Source organism: Haemorhous mexicanus, chromosome 2 (genome assembly GCF_027477595.1).
Source record: "Haemorhous mexicanus isolate bHaeMex1 chromosome 2, bHaeMex1.pri, whole genome shotgun sequence".
In the NCBI taxonomy this organism is placed as follows: Eukaryota; Metazoa; Chordata; class Aves; order Passeriformes; family Fringillidae; genus Haemorhous; species Haemorhous mexicanus.
The window spans coordinates 97,980,409-97,995,415 of record NC_082342.1 but is presented as its reverse complement, the minus strand read 5'-3'; the positions used below and the strand labels follow the sequence as shown (position 1 = coordinate 97,995,415).

Here is a 15,007-nt window from a genome sequence, read left to right as displayed (position 1 = left end):
AAGTCTGTTAATCAAAACTGATTGTGCTGTTTCAGATATTCTAGCTGATATCTTTTAACTTTTGTGTTATGTGTTCTGGTTTGCAGGGTGGAAAGAAATACACAGGGCCATGTGGAGGCAGAGACTGCAGTGGAGGATGTCAGTGTTTCCCTGAAAAAGGAAGCCGTGTAAGTAACATTTTTTGCTGTAAATTGTTCTTGATGGTGCAAGTTCAATGCTATATATTTTGCTATAGGTGAACTTGCACTAGACTGCTAAGAGTGCTAAAACCATTATTCTTTTTCAGGAAAAAGTTGTTGGTGTTTCATCTTATTTTCTCACAGGCTTGTAGGTTTGAAGAAATGCTTTGCTGTGAATGCCTTGGTATGATATGTAGCAGGCAAAGATGAGGTCCAAGGGACCTGACGGCCATGACAAGCTGATCAGATCAGAATGATGAAAAGATACCACATACATGCATGGGATACAGACATTTGATGATTTTAGAGATTTTTTTACAACCTAAATGATTCAATAATTCTGTGATTCTATTCTTCACTAAAGCAAGAAGGAACTGTGACTGCAAAACCTGAAATCCCTGCTGGAAGGCAACTGTTTAGAATTCCTGGCATTATGTTGTGACTGATAGTCTGTTCTTCGTTCTGGGAACTATTGAGGAATGAGGCAGAGGAAAGAGATGGGGTGGAGGGGATTAGCCACCTGCCACAAAGAGCACTGAGAAATAGGGCAGGGCTCCTATCCTGTATGGCTTGGAGCCCTGGCTGGCAGGCTCCTTCTGTACAGCTTGGTCTTCTGCAGCTGAGACAGTGACTCAGCCTTTTCCATCCACCCATCTCTAAGAATAGGTCAGGCAAGAGATGTGGTGGCAGGTCATGTGCTTGTTCTACTATCACAAACCTCATAAGATTTTTCAGTTCTCTGCCTTCCCTCCACACAGCCAGCCACCAGTTCCCATTCCCATTGCATTCCTCAAGCTTGACTCCACGTCTGAGTGGAGGGAGAGGTGGCAGGCAAGTCACAGTGTAGGTGGGAGGCAAGGAACATTGCTGTTTACAGCAGAAGTCTTGATGTCTCCATGGAAGTCAGATGATCCTGGGGCCACCATGCCATGGGGGCTGTAATGGTTATACTCCCATGGCCTGACCATAAGCTGCTCATGATCTGCTTTCTATTACAATAATCCAATGGCAACCTGATGATCTGAGGACAAACAAGCCATCCCCTGAGACACAGCTTCCCATGGGGCTCCCTCCAGCTGTTGTTGCCTTACCCTCATCATCCAGCACATGAGGTTTGGCAAGTGCCTCCTGCCACTTCCCACTTTTGACTGAAAATCAAAAACTAATGCTGTAAGATGCTCACTAGAGTTCATGAAAATATCTGTTGCAAAACTACCAACTTTGAAATGTTTTTCATGCTCCTTATTGACTGAATGACCTTGAATTTCAAGTTGCCAAATGTGAAAGAAAAAAGAGGTAGCGAAACAAAACTAACTGCATAGGTTGGAAAAGCTGAAAATGTGAAAATACCACAGTAGAGAAGCAGTCAGGTGACACTGACAAGAAGCTCCTGGGAGTTGCTTCCTATCTAGATTGGGAAAGTGAGGGCAGATTTTATGTACTTGCTTAACCACTCTCAGTTTTACCTCTGGGAAGTAAGTAAACCCACTAACTAATGAGGTTTTCCTCCTTTTAAACAGTTACTTAAAAAGAGAAAAAGGATATGCTACAAAACATAAATTATGTTTTACTGCTTGTGGTTAATTGTGCAAGATGTGAAAAAGTATTGGGAAAAGGGATTTACAGAATTTTATACTTCAAAAATCATATTTTATCTCTCTGTATTTTACCTCTCTGAAATGATACACCTCATTCTGATTTAGCATACACTGCCTGTATTTTGTGTCTGCTGATCTCTTCAGATGTCACAACCTCTGTTAAACATCTGGTTTAAGGAACAAGATTGGCCTTTAGAGTCTAGTCAAGTTTGGCATAGCTTCTGGTCTCATGCTAATCCTCAATGGGAATATTTATTTTCACAAAACCTCTGTATAATCTGGCACGGCACACGTTCTCTGTTCGAGGTGACTCATTGCATGCACAATAGATGTCCTGCGTGTTTGCACTTGTAAGAGTGCCTGAAGCAGTCTGGCAGAGCCTGCTTCTGCACTGACTCTCCAGCCCAGGTGCCACAGAACTGTCACTTGCCTGCAACTCAGGTAGGAGCAGCACTGCAAGGGTCTCTAGCCAGCTGTCAGCCCTGCCATCCTCTGGAAATTCACCCTCTGTTTGTGACAGGTCTAAAACCAGGCAGATTAAAAGCATTTTCTTTGGATTGCTGCTACTGACTGCACATCGGCATCTGTTTAATGAAGTGAATTCATTGAAGTGGTAAACATAATTGCAAACTATGAAAGGAGTGAAGGTCTGAAGAAATGCCTGCTCTTTATTTATCGGTGCTTCTACTTCATTTGTTTTTTTGCAAAATATGCCCACTGGTATCTCCACTGGGCATATGAGGAGAGGCAGAGAGGCACTGTCAAGATATGTGGAGATTCATCCTGGCTTTGGTGATCTGGGCCAGGTGCAGGGCATCTGGAAGCCCTGTGCTACTGTCTACCCTGATTTTGGTTCAGGACTGGTAAGGATAGGCACAAAGGCACAGGAAAGTTGAATCCTGCTTCACAGGGGCAGTTTCTAGGGGCAAACTCAACCTAGCACAAATCAATGCACCCACCTAGCAGGCCTACTGGAAAGAGGTATGTGGTTTTAGGTTTTCCTCTACTCTTTTTTTGGCTGGGCTTGACCCTGCAGCTTTCACTGGACTCGGATACTGCTAAAATCGACTGGGAACAGAAAAATAAAACAGCAGAAGCATCATCTGCCCACTGTAGTGGTGGGGGAGCTGCTGCAGCTAAACAAAAGCATCATCTAGCCTCCAACCTCCTGCCTCTCACCTGAACTGCTCCCAGGGCTGTGAGGACACCTGCAAATGGCGCTTTCTTCTTCATTCCCAAAAGGAAAGCTGGTCAAATCCAAATGTGCAGAGAATCAGGACATTGCTGTGATAACTGCGTTTGCAACTGACAGTAAATGCTGGGTTGTTTCTTGGAGAACTTTCTCCAAATAAATGTCTCTCAGGCCATACATGATCCCCTTGAAGTTCCCACCTCCAGTCCTGCTTTGTGTTCCCATCTTCATAGCAGAAAGAGTAAAGTTCCTCTCATAAGCTGCTTTTGGTTTTTCCAGTCTTTAATAACATTCTAGTCTTTGTTCTTTTCACTGCAGCCCAGTTATGTTCCAGTTGCATTTACTGCTAGCTGGTTACAAATACCCAGTCTATCTAACCCTACCTTGCATCTAGGTGGATGGTTGGAGCTGGGGCTGCAGGAGCCAGGCTTGGGGACCAGCCTCAGCCTCATCTCCCTTCTCACAGTGGGCAAAAACTCAGTGGAGTTGCAGTGCAAATCGAAGCTCCTGAAGGAGTGTTCAAATCCACATGACAAGAAACCATAGTATAAGCCTCAGTGGAGGACACAGAGTGAGAAGGCAGAGGAAAGACAGCTGACTTTTCTCCCTCAGACATTTCTCCTGAATCTCCCAGATTAATCTTCTCATTTTCTTCTATGGCAACTTCTCCTAAATTGTTCTCCTACAACAAGAGACTCACCATTTCCCTAAGGTACATTTGGAGAACATAATATAAGGAGTACACAGATGCCTGGGTATGAGGGAAAAGAGTAAAGGGAAACACTGATATGGTATTGAAATTCTGTTTTGAATAAAATGGAAAGCCGGGATTAAATGAATTTTAAAAAATCTGGTTTTCTTTCTTTTTTCCTCAAGATTTTTATTGCAGCTCCTAAAATCTTGAGATTTATACTTCTCTGCAAACTGTGCATTGCTCAGAGAACAATATATGTGCCTTAAAATTTGTTAAACATTAATGCACTTATGTAGGAAACGATAACTCCATTCAGTACAATGGCCAGCTGTTTGATCCATTGAAGTTCATAATCAGCCTCACTTCATAACCAGCCTAGAAGGCTTTATAGAAAGTGGAAGCGAGTAGAAATCTTTCTGAACTTTCTACAGAGTGAGAAATTGCACTCTTTTGTACTTCCCAAGTCAAGCATCTAAGAGTGCTCAAGCCATTTAGCCATTGTTTTTGCAAGGGGCTGGAATCATGGAAACTGAAATTATAAGACAGCTTTGTGTCCCCCCATAAAGGCCACTTCTTGGGAAAGCCCAAACATTTATTTTTAACCTAGACTGACTAGCAGTCCTTTACAGATAGCTGGTCTGTTGCTTTCACTGATGCAGTGGCCAAGGGTAAGCTATTACCAGTACACCTAAAATTACTTCTGTCTGCTTTTGGATGCTACACAGTTGGGAAATCTAGTGTGTGATATTTGCTTGCAAACATTTTCCATACGAGTTTAAGTCTTAACACATGGGCTAGATTTAGATGTGTTTCTTCATAATGAAAAACAAACAACAAAATAGAACACACAAATATTCTAAAGTCAACTTCATTATTAAATTATAGGGAAATGTTTAAATGAAATAAAATTATTTTATCAAATGTTAGTATAATTCTTGTATATCATAATTAACTGGCTTCCAAGCTGGTATAATGATAGTAGCTCCTTGTAAGTCTGTTGCTGTAAACTGATATATCTGATGAAAACTGGTATTTAATTTTTTTTCCCCTCCACAAAATAATACCATTAGAAGCATCTTCTTAGTTATTCATCTAGCTCACTATTCTGTTCCCAAACGTGAACTACCATAAGAGATGCTTGTTATAGGGAGCACAGAGTTCTGGCAATTTTCTGCAGTCCATTCACTTGTACCCAAGATAACCCAATTTAAATATTCCTTCAGTATCTGTGTTTCATCCTGAATTTGTCTAATCCTTTTTTGGAGCTATGGCAACTGTGTGTCTCTGTAACCTCCAGTGGCACCATTCAAATGATATAAATTATATAAATCGCTGTCTGACGTGTTCTAAGCAAAGCTCCCTCTGGTTTCCTCAAATACACCCTATTTCCAGTACTGGGAGATTTTGAGTAGGTCTGTGTTTAGGTTACTCACTGTTTCCCTAATTTTGTAAATCTTGGTTCTAGTCCCTCTCAGCTTTCTCTTCTCTAAGAGGGTGAGCCACAGCCTTTGTAGGTTCTCTTTTGAAGGTGACACTTTAGCCCTTAGTCCATTTACTCTGTCTTCTGTGACAGACCAGAACTGTACCCATCCAGTTTGGTGGAGTCCTTCTGTATCTTTCTACAGCATGAGAAATCACCAGATCTCCCCATTCCTCAGCACCAGCATCATATTTAACAACCTAAGAGGGATTAGTATCATCTATAGACTCAGATGTTTCACAGTTCAGTCCCTTCTGTAGATCACCATTGGAATCTTTGCAGAAACGAGTTGCAGCATGTGTCTGAGAGAACCCAATGGTGTTATGCCTTCATTTTGAAATGTGACCATCAGGTACTTTTCTTCCTGTCCTTTAAAAGCCTTCAGTCCATAAGAGCACCTCTCTTACAACCCCAAGATAATTTATTTTAAAAGCTTCAGTGAAGCATTTTATAAAAACAGTTTTGAAAATCCAAATACATTGTAGTCACTAAGGCTTGCTTGACCATGCTTATCCTTGAGCTCAGTTATTGTGTTCCTTAAGGTGGACTACTGCCTTGCCAAGCAGGAAAGTCAAATAAACTGACCCACAGTTCTCAAAGTTTCCTCTTGAGCCCCTTTTCCACATGGAAGCTCGGCTGGCACCAGCCCACTGGTGCAGTGGCAGTTTGTAATGTTGGGTTACACACTTTGGCCAGCACTTCTGCAGTTTCACACTTGAGTTCCTTCAGAAGTCATGGGTGAATGTCCCCACTCATGTTCACTTAGTAACACCTGCCTTACCTGTTTTATCTACTATTTCCTTCATATTTATCTGAAATTACTCTGTCTCGAGGAATAGAGACCTTCTCAAGTACCTTCAGCAGTAAAGACCTCTGCAGAGAAGTCACCAAGTTTCTCTGCTATGGCCTTGCTATCCTTGAGTGCCCCTTATGAGCCCTTGGCATCATGTGGTACTGCTATTTTCTTTGATGCCTTTTTGTTTCCCTTTAAACAGCTTTTTGCTATCCGCTTGGTTATCTTCTGCAAAATTTTCTCATTCATTTTTAGCCATCCTAGTTGCCATTTATTCTTGATCTGGTTTTTATGGGCTTTCCTGTTTATTTCAGCAATTTTTTAAATGTCAACCCTTTTGCCTACAATAGCTTCCTTAGTTGTTTTTTTTTTATGAGCTGTGCAGAGTTTTTATTGAACCATTTTACTTTCTTTTTGATATGTGACACGTAGTTTACTGGGATTTTTAACACAGTGTTTTTGAAAAGCCTCCAGGTTGCTTTAGGCTTCTTGCCTTTTTGACTGTTTTTTCAGGCTTTTTACTATTTTTGTGATTTTTATGTATTTCCCCTTCTTGAAATTGGATATCTGTGTGATGTATTTGTTTGGCTTACTTTATCCCAGCACACTACAGCATTAAATTCAGTTATATTTTGAAGCTCTTGCAGAGCAGTTCTCCCAACAGTACCTCTTGAAGCAGGTCCTGTGCAGCACTTGACACTAAACCCAGAGCAGTATTCTTTTTTATGGGTCTCAGTGTCTATTGTGCTAAGAAAAAGTCAGTTAGTGGGTCCAAAACTTTTATTTCCTTATCACATCTGGATGAAGCATAATGCCTGACAGTATGTAGGTAGTTGGAATTGGCCAGTGTTGCTACCTGACCTAGTTGTTCAGCTCCTCTAATTTCACTGAGTATTTAATTATTGGCATCTTTAACAGAGGAGTCCTAAATACAAAGGAAGTCCTACTTTTCAGTTATTTCCACCCACAAGGACTCCTAATGGTCCCCTCCTCCCTGAGTATTTTTTTCTGTAACACTTTATTGTAGCCTTCAAATATTGTGCCATTTCCCTGTCTGTATCTCATTTTCTATTGTTCCTGTAAATTAGATGAACTAGTCTATGTAGGCTACTGATTATCTTCCCTTCACCAGCATGAGATGCCTTTTATATCAGGGTTGTCATTTATTGCCAGGTATCATAATTCCATAATCTTATTCTTTAGACTTCTAGCATTTCTGTAGAAGCACTTACAGCTTTTGACCATCCTCTGTTGCAAGCACCAGTCAATTGGAACTGTAAATGGTGTTATTTACCTTACCTATTCCACGATGTTGGCCAGGACCTCGGTCTCCCACACAGCTATTTTGAGTTAACCCCCTTGGACACCCCTGTTCTACTTTGCCTCACAAGGGGTGTAATACAGAATTGTGACCACTGGTCACCAGTCCCTTCTACCAGAACAAATTCCTATCTGGCCATCTCATGGGCTCTGCTCCCGTTGTACTTAGAAGGCCTTTCAGTCCTCTCACCTGTTCCAAATTCATCTCTCTGTGTCAACTCATCAAACCTCCTGCTGCCATCACAGGCTTTGTCCTCTCCTGGAAGGTTCACTCTGTCCCAGGAGCATCCTCACACCAAGCAGACATTTCAGTCAGCCAGAGCTTAGAGTTTATCAGAGGTTTGATCCCTTCTTCCAGGCTGATCATCCACCTTCCCTCTGACTGACAATCCCTAAATATTTAGATCAGCATCAAGGTTTTGTGGGATTTTTTTGATGCTCAGCAAGAGAGAAATGGGTTGGATAATGTTCTATTTGCTCTCCAGTGTTTGCCATGTACAAAGCTTTGGGAATGAACTTGATCCCATCTCTACTGAAGTGCTGTCAGATTTTGCAGCAAAATGCATAGAAGTACCAAAAATTGGTGCTTCAAAATTTCACATTGCTTCATAGACCAAGGTTAAGTCTCTGGAAAATTCCCAGATGAAAAGCTGCCCTCTGAGGGAAGGTATTTGGAGGAGGTGTTTGTAATGGTAACAGATTTACAGGTAAAGTGCCCATGGTATTAATGAGCACTACACATGGAATGGGACGACTCTTCATTATTTCAGTGCTGTAATCAAGTCTGGTGTGGTACATCAAGATGTAATTTTCTTTTTTTCTCTAATCAAGGTAATAGAGGAGAGCAGCTCCATTGGCAAAAGACAGGAGAAGTGTTACTGTAAAATCTGTTTAACAGTGTGAAGCTAAATTCTGCTTTCAGATACATGCATACAGTTTTCTTTTGCACATGTGTGTGAGAGTGGCTTCGAATGAATGCTTTTTTTTTTAAGTTTATACTTCTAAAACTCAGCTTTATAAGGTCTTGCCAGCATACACGAATTCCTGAACTCTCGATATTGTTCCATAGGCACCTAAATCTTGGGTATAAGGCTTAATTGCATGAACTGTTAGCAGCAAATGGGCCCAAAATCTTTAGAGTTCACTAGAAAAGGCAGGCAGTGTACAGGTTTGCTTGACAAAACTTGAACTTGTATCAGTCTGAAACTTGATATCTTTATGACCTAATGTTTTATTTAATGAACATTGATTTACCTGGGCTACACTGAAAATTAATCAACTATGTAGTAGGATAGTTATGCTGTTTGCTAATTGCTGTCCTTTAGTACATTTGTCTTGACTTTTTTTTTTGAGTGAAATATGCATGTTTCCTTTTTTTTTCCCCCCTAAGCTCTGTTTATACATGTTTAATCAACATCACAGATCTTTTTGAACTGGTGGATGGAGATTAGATAACTTTCCCATGAGCAAGAAGCTCCACTTCCCATATATGCATTCTGCACAAAATCTGAGATTTGGGAAGCAGTGAAAGGTCTTCCTCAGAATCTCTTTCAAATTAAAAAATGCATGATATATTAAAAGCAAACCAGGCTGTTTTGTTTCAGTGCATGCAGGAGTGCAATTAAACATTCACACAGAAATCACATTTTCATTTGTAAATGTTCAGAACATTGTAAAGAATATTTAAAAGATTAAATAAACTCAAATGGAGACTTTCTTTCAAAAAAATATTTTTTCACTCCTTGTTACCCTTTTGCTCTTTTGCTGAACATTTCTATTTCAACCAGATATGAAACATTGATTGATTCCATAAGTAATGGATAAAAATTGTATTTATTTGTAATCCAAAGGAATAGAAGATTTTTTTAAGCCTATCCCATGGTAACAATTTGCACTCCCTGCCTTTTGCTCCAGCCCTGAAAGCAAAATTCCTTCAAAGCCTTTTCAAATCAACTGTACAGAACTGTACAGAAGAAAAGAAGAATGGTACTTTAATTAAAGGTGGTCAAAAGGACACATTCACCTTTTTATTTGCATTTTCAGTTTAATAATTTTAAACTCCCCTGGACTGACATACATTATATCCAGCAAAATAAGTGCAAGTCATATAGCGTTCATGCTGATACCGCACCTTCCTCCTAAAGCCCAAGGTTAGACCTGTGCAGATACTTCTACGACCTTGTATCAGAAATGTTTGCAATCTCAGCAGGTGTGATGAGAAAACAATTCAACAGCGTTGGACTGAGCTCAAGAATTCGTGTCATCAATCAGAATGAATACCAAGGCTGCAGTTCAAACAAACTTATGACCGAAGTCAATATGCTGGATTAACTATTTGCATTGTAGGTTCAGCTCTTCCATTTGAAATGACACCATCTGATACCTTTTGCATTACCTATGTGATCTGTGGATTTATGGGCTTGTTACACTCATTGAAAAAACAAATCTTATGGCAGTTTGCTAATAGATCGAGAAGGTATTTCACTGATATTTCAGGAATTTATTTTGAGGGCAAATGCAAGAAAAATCACAGTAAGGAATCAAGAATCAATTTATTTCAGAAAATAAAACAAGACTTAAAATTTAATTCTAGAAAAGTTAACTCTTGTGAAGAAATAATAGAAAGGAAACTTGCTGGAGATGAATAGTGCAAAGTTAACTTTGGTGACAATAGCCAGTGCTGAGATAAGAGTCCTTTGGATGCAATTCACAACCATTTAAAAATATTACCATACCTTTTTTCTTGAATGGCTTTCTTTTTATCCTTCCTGTCTTCCTATGAAATCCTGCAAGTGTATATTACCTTATTTAGAAAATTAGTACCTGAAGTTAGAGAATATTTAAGGGTCTACTCATCCGTCACCTTTCCACTCATTGGGGTCAATAGTGTCTGCATAGCACAGCACATCCTCCTGTATGTATGTGTGTGTGTAAGTATGTGTGTGTGTGTATGTATGTGTGTGTGTGTGCAGGCATGTGTGTCAGCTCTGTTGGGTAGAAGTTTTCCACCTTGGGGTGCTCATACTGCCAAGGGTTTGATCCCTGGATGGGCCATTCCCTCAAGAGTTGGACTGGATGATCCTTATGGGCCCCTTCCAACTGAGAATATTCTGTCATTCTGTATCATTGATCTTTTTGTTTGGTTTTCACATATGAATTTCACTTCATTAAGGAAATTAAATGCATTGGCAGGGTTGCTTTCATAAAAATGTGTAGTCCATTTGGTTAGACTGTCAGGCTTTTACTTCTAGCACTCAGACAGTTCAGCTACTGCACAAAAGTATTATTTGTGTTGTGCTTTCAGCCAAGTTTTGCAATTTCTGCTTACTGTGAGAAGAAGTTTAAAGATAGAGCAGCAGGGGGATGATGGTTTTACTCTGTGACTGGGTAGCTCACACAGGCATCCAAGAGGGATAATCCAGGTCATCCTTTAGCACTTAAATTATACTCCAGAGATTGTAAATGTTTCTCATGACATATGTCTGAGGCTTTACAAATTTCTCAAATGGTGCTTGCTTCTATTTTCTGTATTTTTGTCACATGGGAGCAAGTAACATTGACCCATTTTCCTTTTGTCTGCTTTGCTAAGTACCAAACTATTAGTGGAATCCTTTGAGTCTGACCTGGAGAGACCAGGAATGTGGGAATGGGCAGGCTGTCATCTCAAGCAGTATCTGCCGAGGCAGACTGAGTCTGTTCTCAGCATTTTCTTACTGACACTTAAGAAAATAAATGTTCTTTATTAACCTCAGTTAGTACAAAAGGTTTCCAAATCATCTTCAGTGTCTTTGCATAATGAACCAGACTGTTGAAGTATACCTGAGTGTTTCCATTACACATATCTGGATGACAAATGTTAAAATATATTATATTGACCATAAGATATGAACTTTGGGAGCCTGCAGAAAGAAGATCTTGAAGGATAGAAGTCTGTGTTTTAGGCACAGGGAACAGCTCTAGACAATGAATAAAGCTGCAAGCCAAACAAATAAAGCATCAGTGCAGCATTTTTTTCTCCCACAGGCTCAAACTGTTCTTCTATGAAGAGACTGTATTAGTCTGTAAAATTCCTTTTTGTCTACTGCTATCATAGATGCCCAGCAAAGAAAAGCACTTTGGGTTTTTTTATGGTTTTGGTTTGGTTTTTTTCCAGTATGGGTCATGGTTGTTCAATTAAATTCTGTGTTTACCCATTGCTTATCTTATTACTTAGCAAAACTAATTTTTGTAAATACAGTATCACTGGTTAAAGATATGTTATTAGCCATTATAAACTTGTTTAAACCAAGCTTATTTGTCCCCAAGATTGTTGGCAAAGTCTAGCAGAGGTGTAAGAGCAAAAAAGAAAGTTGTACTTGCTATCCTCTCCAGAACAAATTGTTTCACTCCATTCAGAGTATGGCAACTTGCATAGTCTTTCTGTCCAGTCAAATAAAGACTTGGATATGTCTGTATTATTTTGTCTGATCTAAATACCCCTTTTTCTCTATAAATCACCTTTTGGCTGTTTTTCAGTTTCAAGACCCCCTACTTTTCTCTTTCTTTGGTGAACTGTTATCTACTCTCAAGCATGCAACATCTTTTCCATTTCACCACCCTTTATCTGTTAAAGGCTTCCTACAAGGGACTTCCTGTCTTGATAGCCTGGAAGAGGAATGAGGGAAGCTGGTTCTGAGATGAGGTCTCCCTCCTGTAATGCAGGATGCCATGGTCTTTGCAGCTGTCTGAGCTTGTCTGTGTTAGGATATGAGCTCCTTGGGCATGTGGAGCTTTGTATGGTGCCAAAAGCACTGCTAACCCTTCCAGGTTTGTGACAGAGGTAGCATCATGCAGAGGGGCACAGTGACAGCTTCTTTCCAGGGGACAGGGACTCCAGGAGCAAAGGGCTCCAAGGCACCCCTCGACTCTGTGGGTGTTAGACCCATATATATTCCTTATTCCAGTATTTAATGAGGGTATGCACTGGCATGCAGATTTATGGATAAAATGCTTTTTCCACAGGAAACTCTTCAGTTCAAATATGACTGTGCTGCTACTGCAGAGTATCCCTTCCCACTGTGAGACTAACCCCCTTTCCATGACAGTCCTGTAGACAGGACAAGCTAGGTTGCATGAGCCCAGTCTTGACCTTCAACCCCTCCGCAGAGAGCGAGGCTGCAGGACAGAGGAGGGGTGGGCTCCCTGTGTGAGGAGGATGTTGTTGCTGTCCCCTGCAGCTCCTCATCCTTAGCCCCTGCCACTGGATAGAGGCAGAGGTGGATGTGCAGGCTGAGGACAGATCCATTCGTTTTTCTTGTTGTTACAAGCCCTCACAAACCAGGCTGCAGTCTCTGCTCTGCTGCCTCATACCTGGTGCTGCCAGCAAGGTCTCAACGGCCCTGCACAGCTGCAGGCACATAAAACTGCTCAGGATTGCAGTTCCCCATACAGCTCCTCCCTCTCCTCTCCTCAGCTGGCTTCCCTCCTTCAGACGGTTTTGCTAAATTACATAAGGTTGTAATAAATCAAGTGAGAAGATTTGTGTTGTGCTTCCTACTGTATAGGAGAGGTCCATATGGTTTAATTACTTCCTCTGTACATCAGATATATGTGTATAAAATCTCTGAAGTCATGTGTAACTGCCAAGATCCTATGGTGTGGTTTGAAACATCCATGCAGTGAACCCTCAAATCCTGCAGATGTGCTATGAAATATAAATGTAAAATAGAAGAAGTCAGATTATCCAGTTAAACAACAGCATTAAAATTAGAGAAGTTGATGGAGAGATCCAGAATTCAGCACAGTGGAGGAGAGGGAAAAAACCAAAACACTTATTTGAGGCAGAACAGAGTTTTATCATCAAAGGAGACGAGAGAAAAATATTACACACACCCTCATACCCCCACATACCCTCCCCCAAAAACAGTAGAGCAGCCTGAGGAGAGAAACCATGTCCAATACAGCTGCTTAGTGAACTGTAAAGCCATCTGAAAAGTGTAATCACAAAAATATATCTGCTGATACAGCTTTGGCCACCATAGAAAATTCTGCTAGGCCATGTAGACCTGTAGACCCAAGACCGTGGATGGGTCTATGCACAGAGCCACAGTCAATGTCTCAGCAGGGAGCTGCTCACCCCTGCATCTTTAGAGCTGTTTTCTCAGGGCCTGTTAGGCATGTAGAGGCATATTTTCAATCTGGCACAATGGCTCAAGCATCTCTGGAGTAGGGAATGGTATGTGCTGGAGTGATGTTAAAGGTGCAGGGCAACTCCATGGGAGCAAGCATATCTGGGCCTGATCTGCAGTGGTAACCTCAGTCAAGTGAACTAGAAAACAGGCTTGCTTCTCCTGCCAGCATCCTTCTGAGGCATACCTCTAAAGATGTGTGAACTATTCCAGATACATGGGAAGTGGAGAACAGGTCAGTCGGGGCTAGTCTGGATCCATGACTACCACCAAGACCAAGGAAGATCAGGTTGCTTCATGAGGAAGCACCCATGGAAAGAAACAGAGAGTCCTTGGGCTGCCCCTGCAAGTGACCCTGACCCTGCTCCAAGGTTCCAACACTCAGCAGGACACTTCAGCCCGTGCCCACTGTGGTATAAGGTGTGCAGAGCAAGAAACATGCAGAGGGGTGGGGGTGCTCCCCTCAGGGGAGGCAGACCCTCCTGCCTGCTGCATGTGCCTCCTCAGCATGTCCCATCCTCACTGGAGGGACACATGACTCTGTTACCACAGGAGTGCTTCCCTCTCTGGTAAGGTGCATTTATGCCCATCAAAGGTGGCCATACATTGCTGCCACAATGATAGTTTTAGTAAGTAATAGTTTCTGCTATGCAATGCCAATTGTATCAGGCATGTGTACATTTAATCAGCAAAAATCCTCTTTATGATTTCAGCATCTCCTGCCTAAGCACAGCAGTTTGGCCCCTCATGTTTACCAAAACTAATACACACTAAATGCCATTCTCAGTAAGCATACCTTTTTTATAAAAGCCCAAACACTCTGGTATAAATAAATACATCATATTGTCAGCCTGTGGCTGTGGCTTGGTGCATTTACACAGCTGCAGTTTGGGCTGTTGTTTACTCTTTCCCTCACAGACATTGTGTTCTGCTTTTTCCCTGTAAGGATTTTCCTTCTCTACCTATTCTTAGTCCTAGACAGAGAACTGTCCTAACTTATCCATGTTGTGTAACTTTATTGACTTCAAAGATGTTTTGTATGGTGTAAATCAGAGCACCAACTGGCTAAATAAACCCTCCTTGCAAAGAGGCATAATTGTAAAGCTAAATGTGTTCCTGCCTCTGTGTACTAAATCAACAGGAGTCCTTTTTTGTGGGATAAACATACTTCTCTGTCATGTATTTACAGTCACTGGAAGACTCTTGCAGCCACTTGGGAATCCTTTGCTTCAAGAAGAGGTCTTTTATACTGTAATTTTTTTTTTTTACGTTCCCAATTCTCTAGACCCAATTCTGTTGAAGATCTCAGGAAGTGTCTGCAGTTAGAGGCTGCAGAGCTGTTACCTGTACCCAGTGGAATACTATTTCATTTTCAGTTCAGAGCATTCCCATAATGAAATTCAGTGCCTAGTATCAGTTTATAATTTGTCATCTATACCTGCCATTTGTTTATTCAAACATATACCAGTTTTCAGAAAAAAGATTGTTCAGCTCATGTTGTCTTGAGTAGTATAATCTGTTTTTGTCATGAAGTGAAATACAGGTCAAACATTAACTTATCCCTTTACTAGCTATTTAGTTCAA

At 41.0% G+C, this 15,007-nt stretch overlaps 1 protein-coding gene across 2 annotated transcripts in view; it reads left to right on the top strand.

Moving 5' to 3' along the window:
• COL4A2 (collagen type IV alpha 2 chain) overlaps nucleotides 1-15,007 on the top strand; it is a 140,895-nt gene that overhangs the window by 40,294 nt on the left and 85,594 nt on the right. For both annotated transcript variants that reach the window (XM_059839699.1, XM_059839698.1), the window contains exon 4: nucleotides 87-167. In XM_059839699.1, the coding sequence (XP_059695682.1) occupies nucleotides 87-167 (81 nt within the window). The remainder of the gene's footprint in view (nucleotides 1-86; nucleotides 168-15,007) is intronic.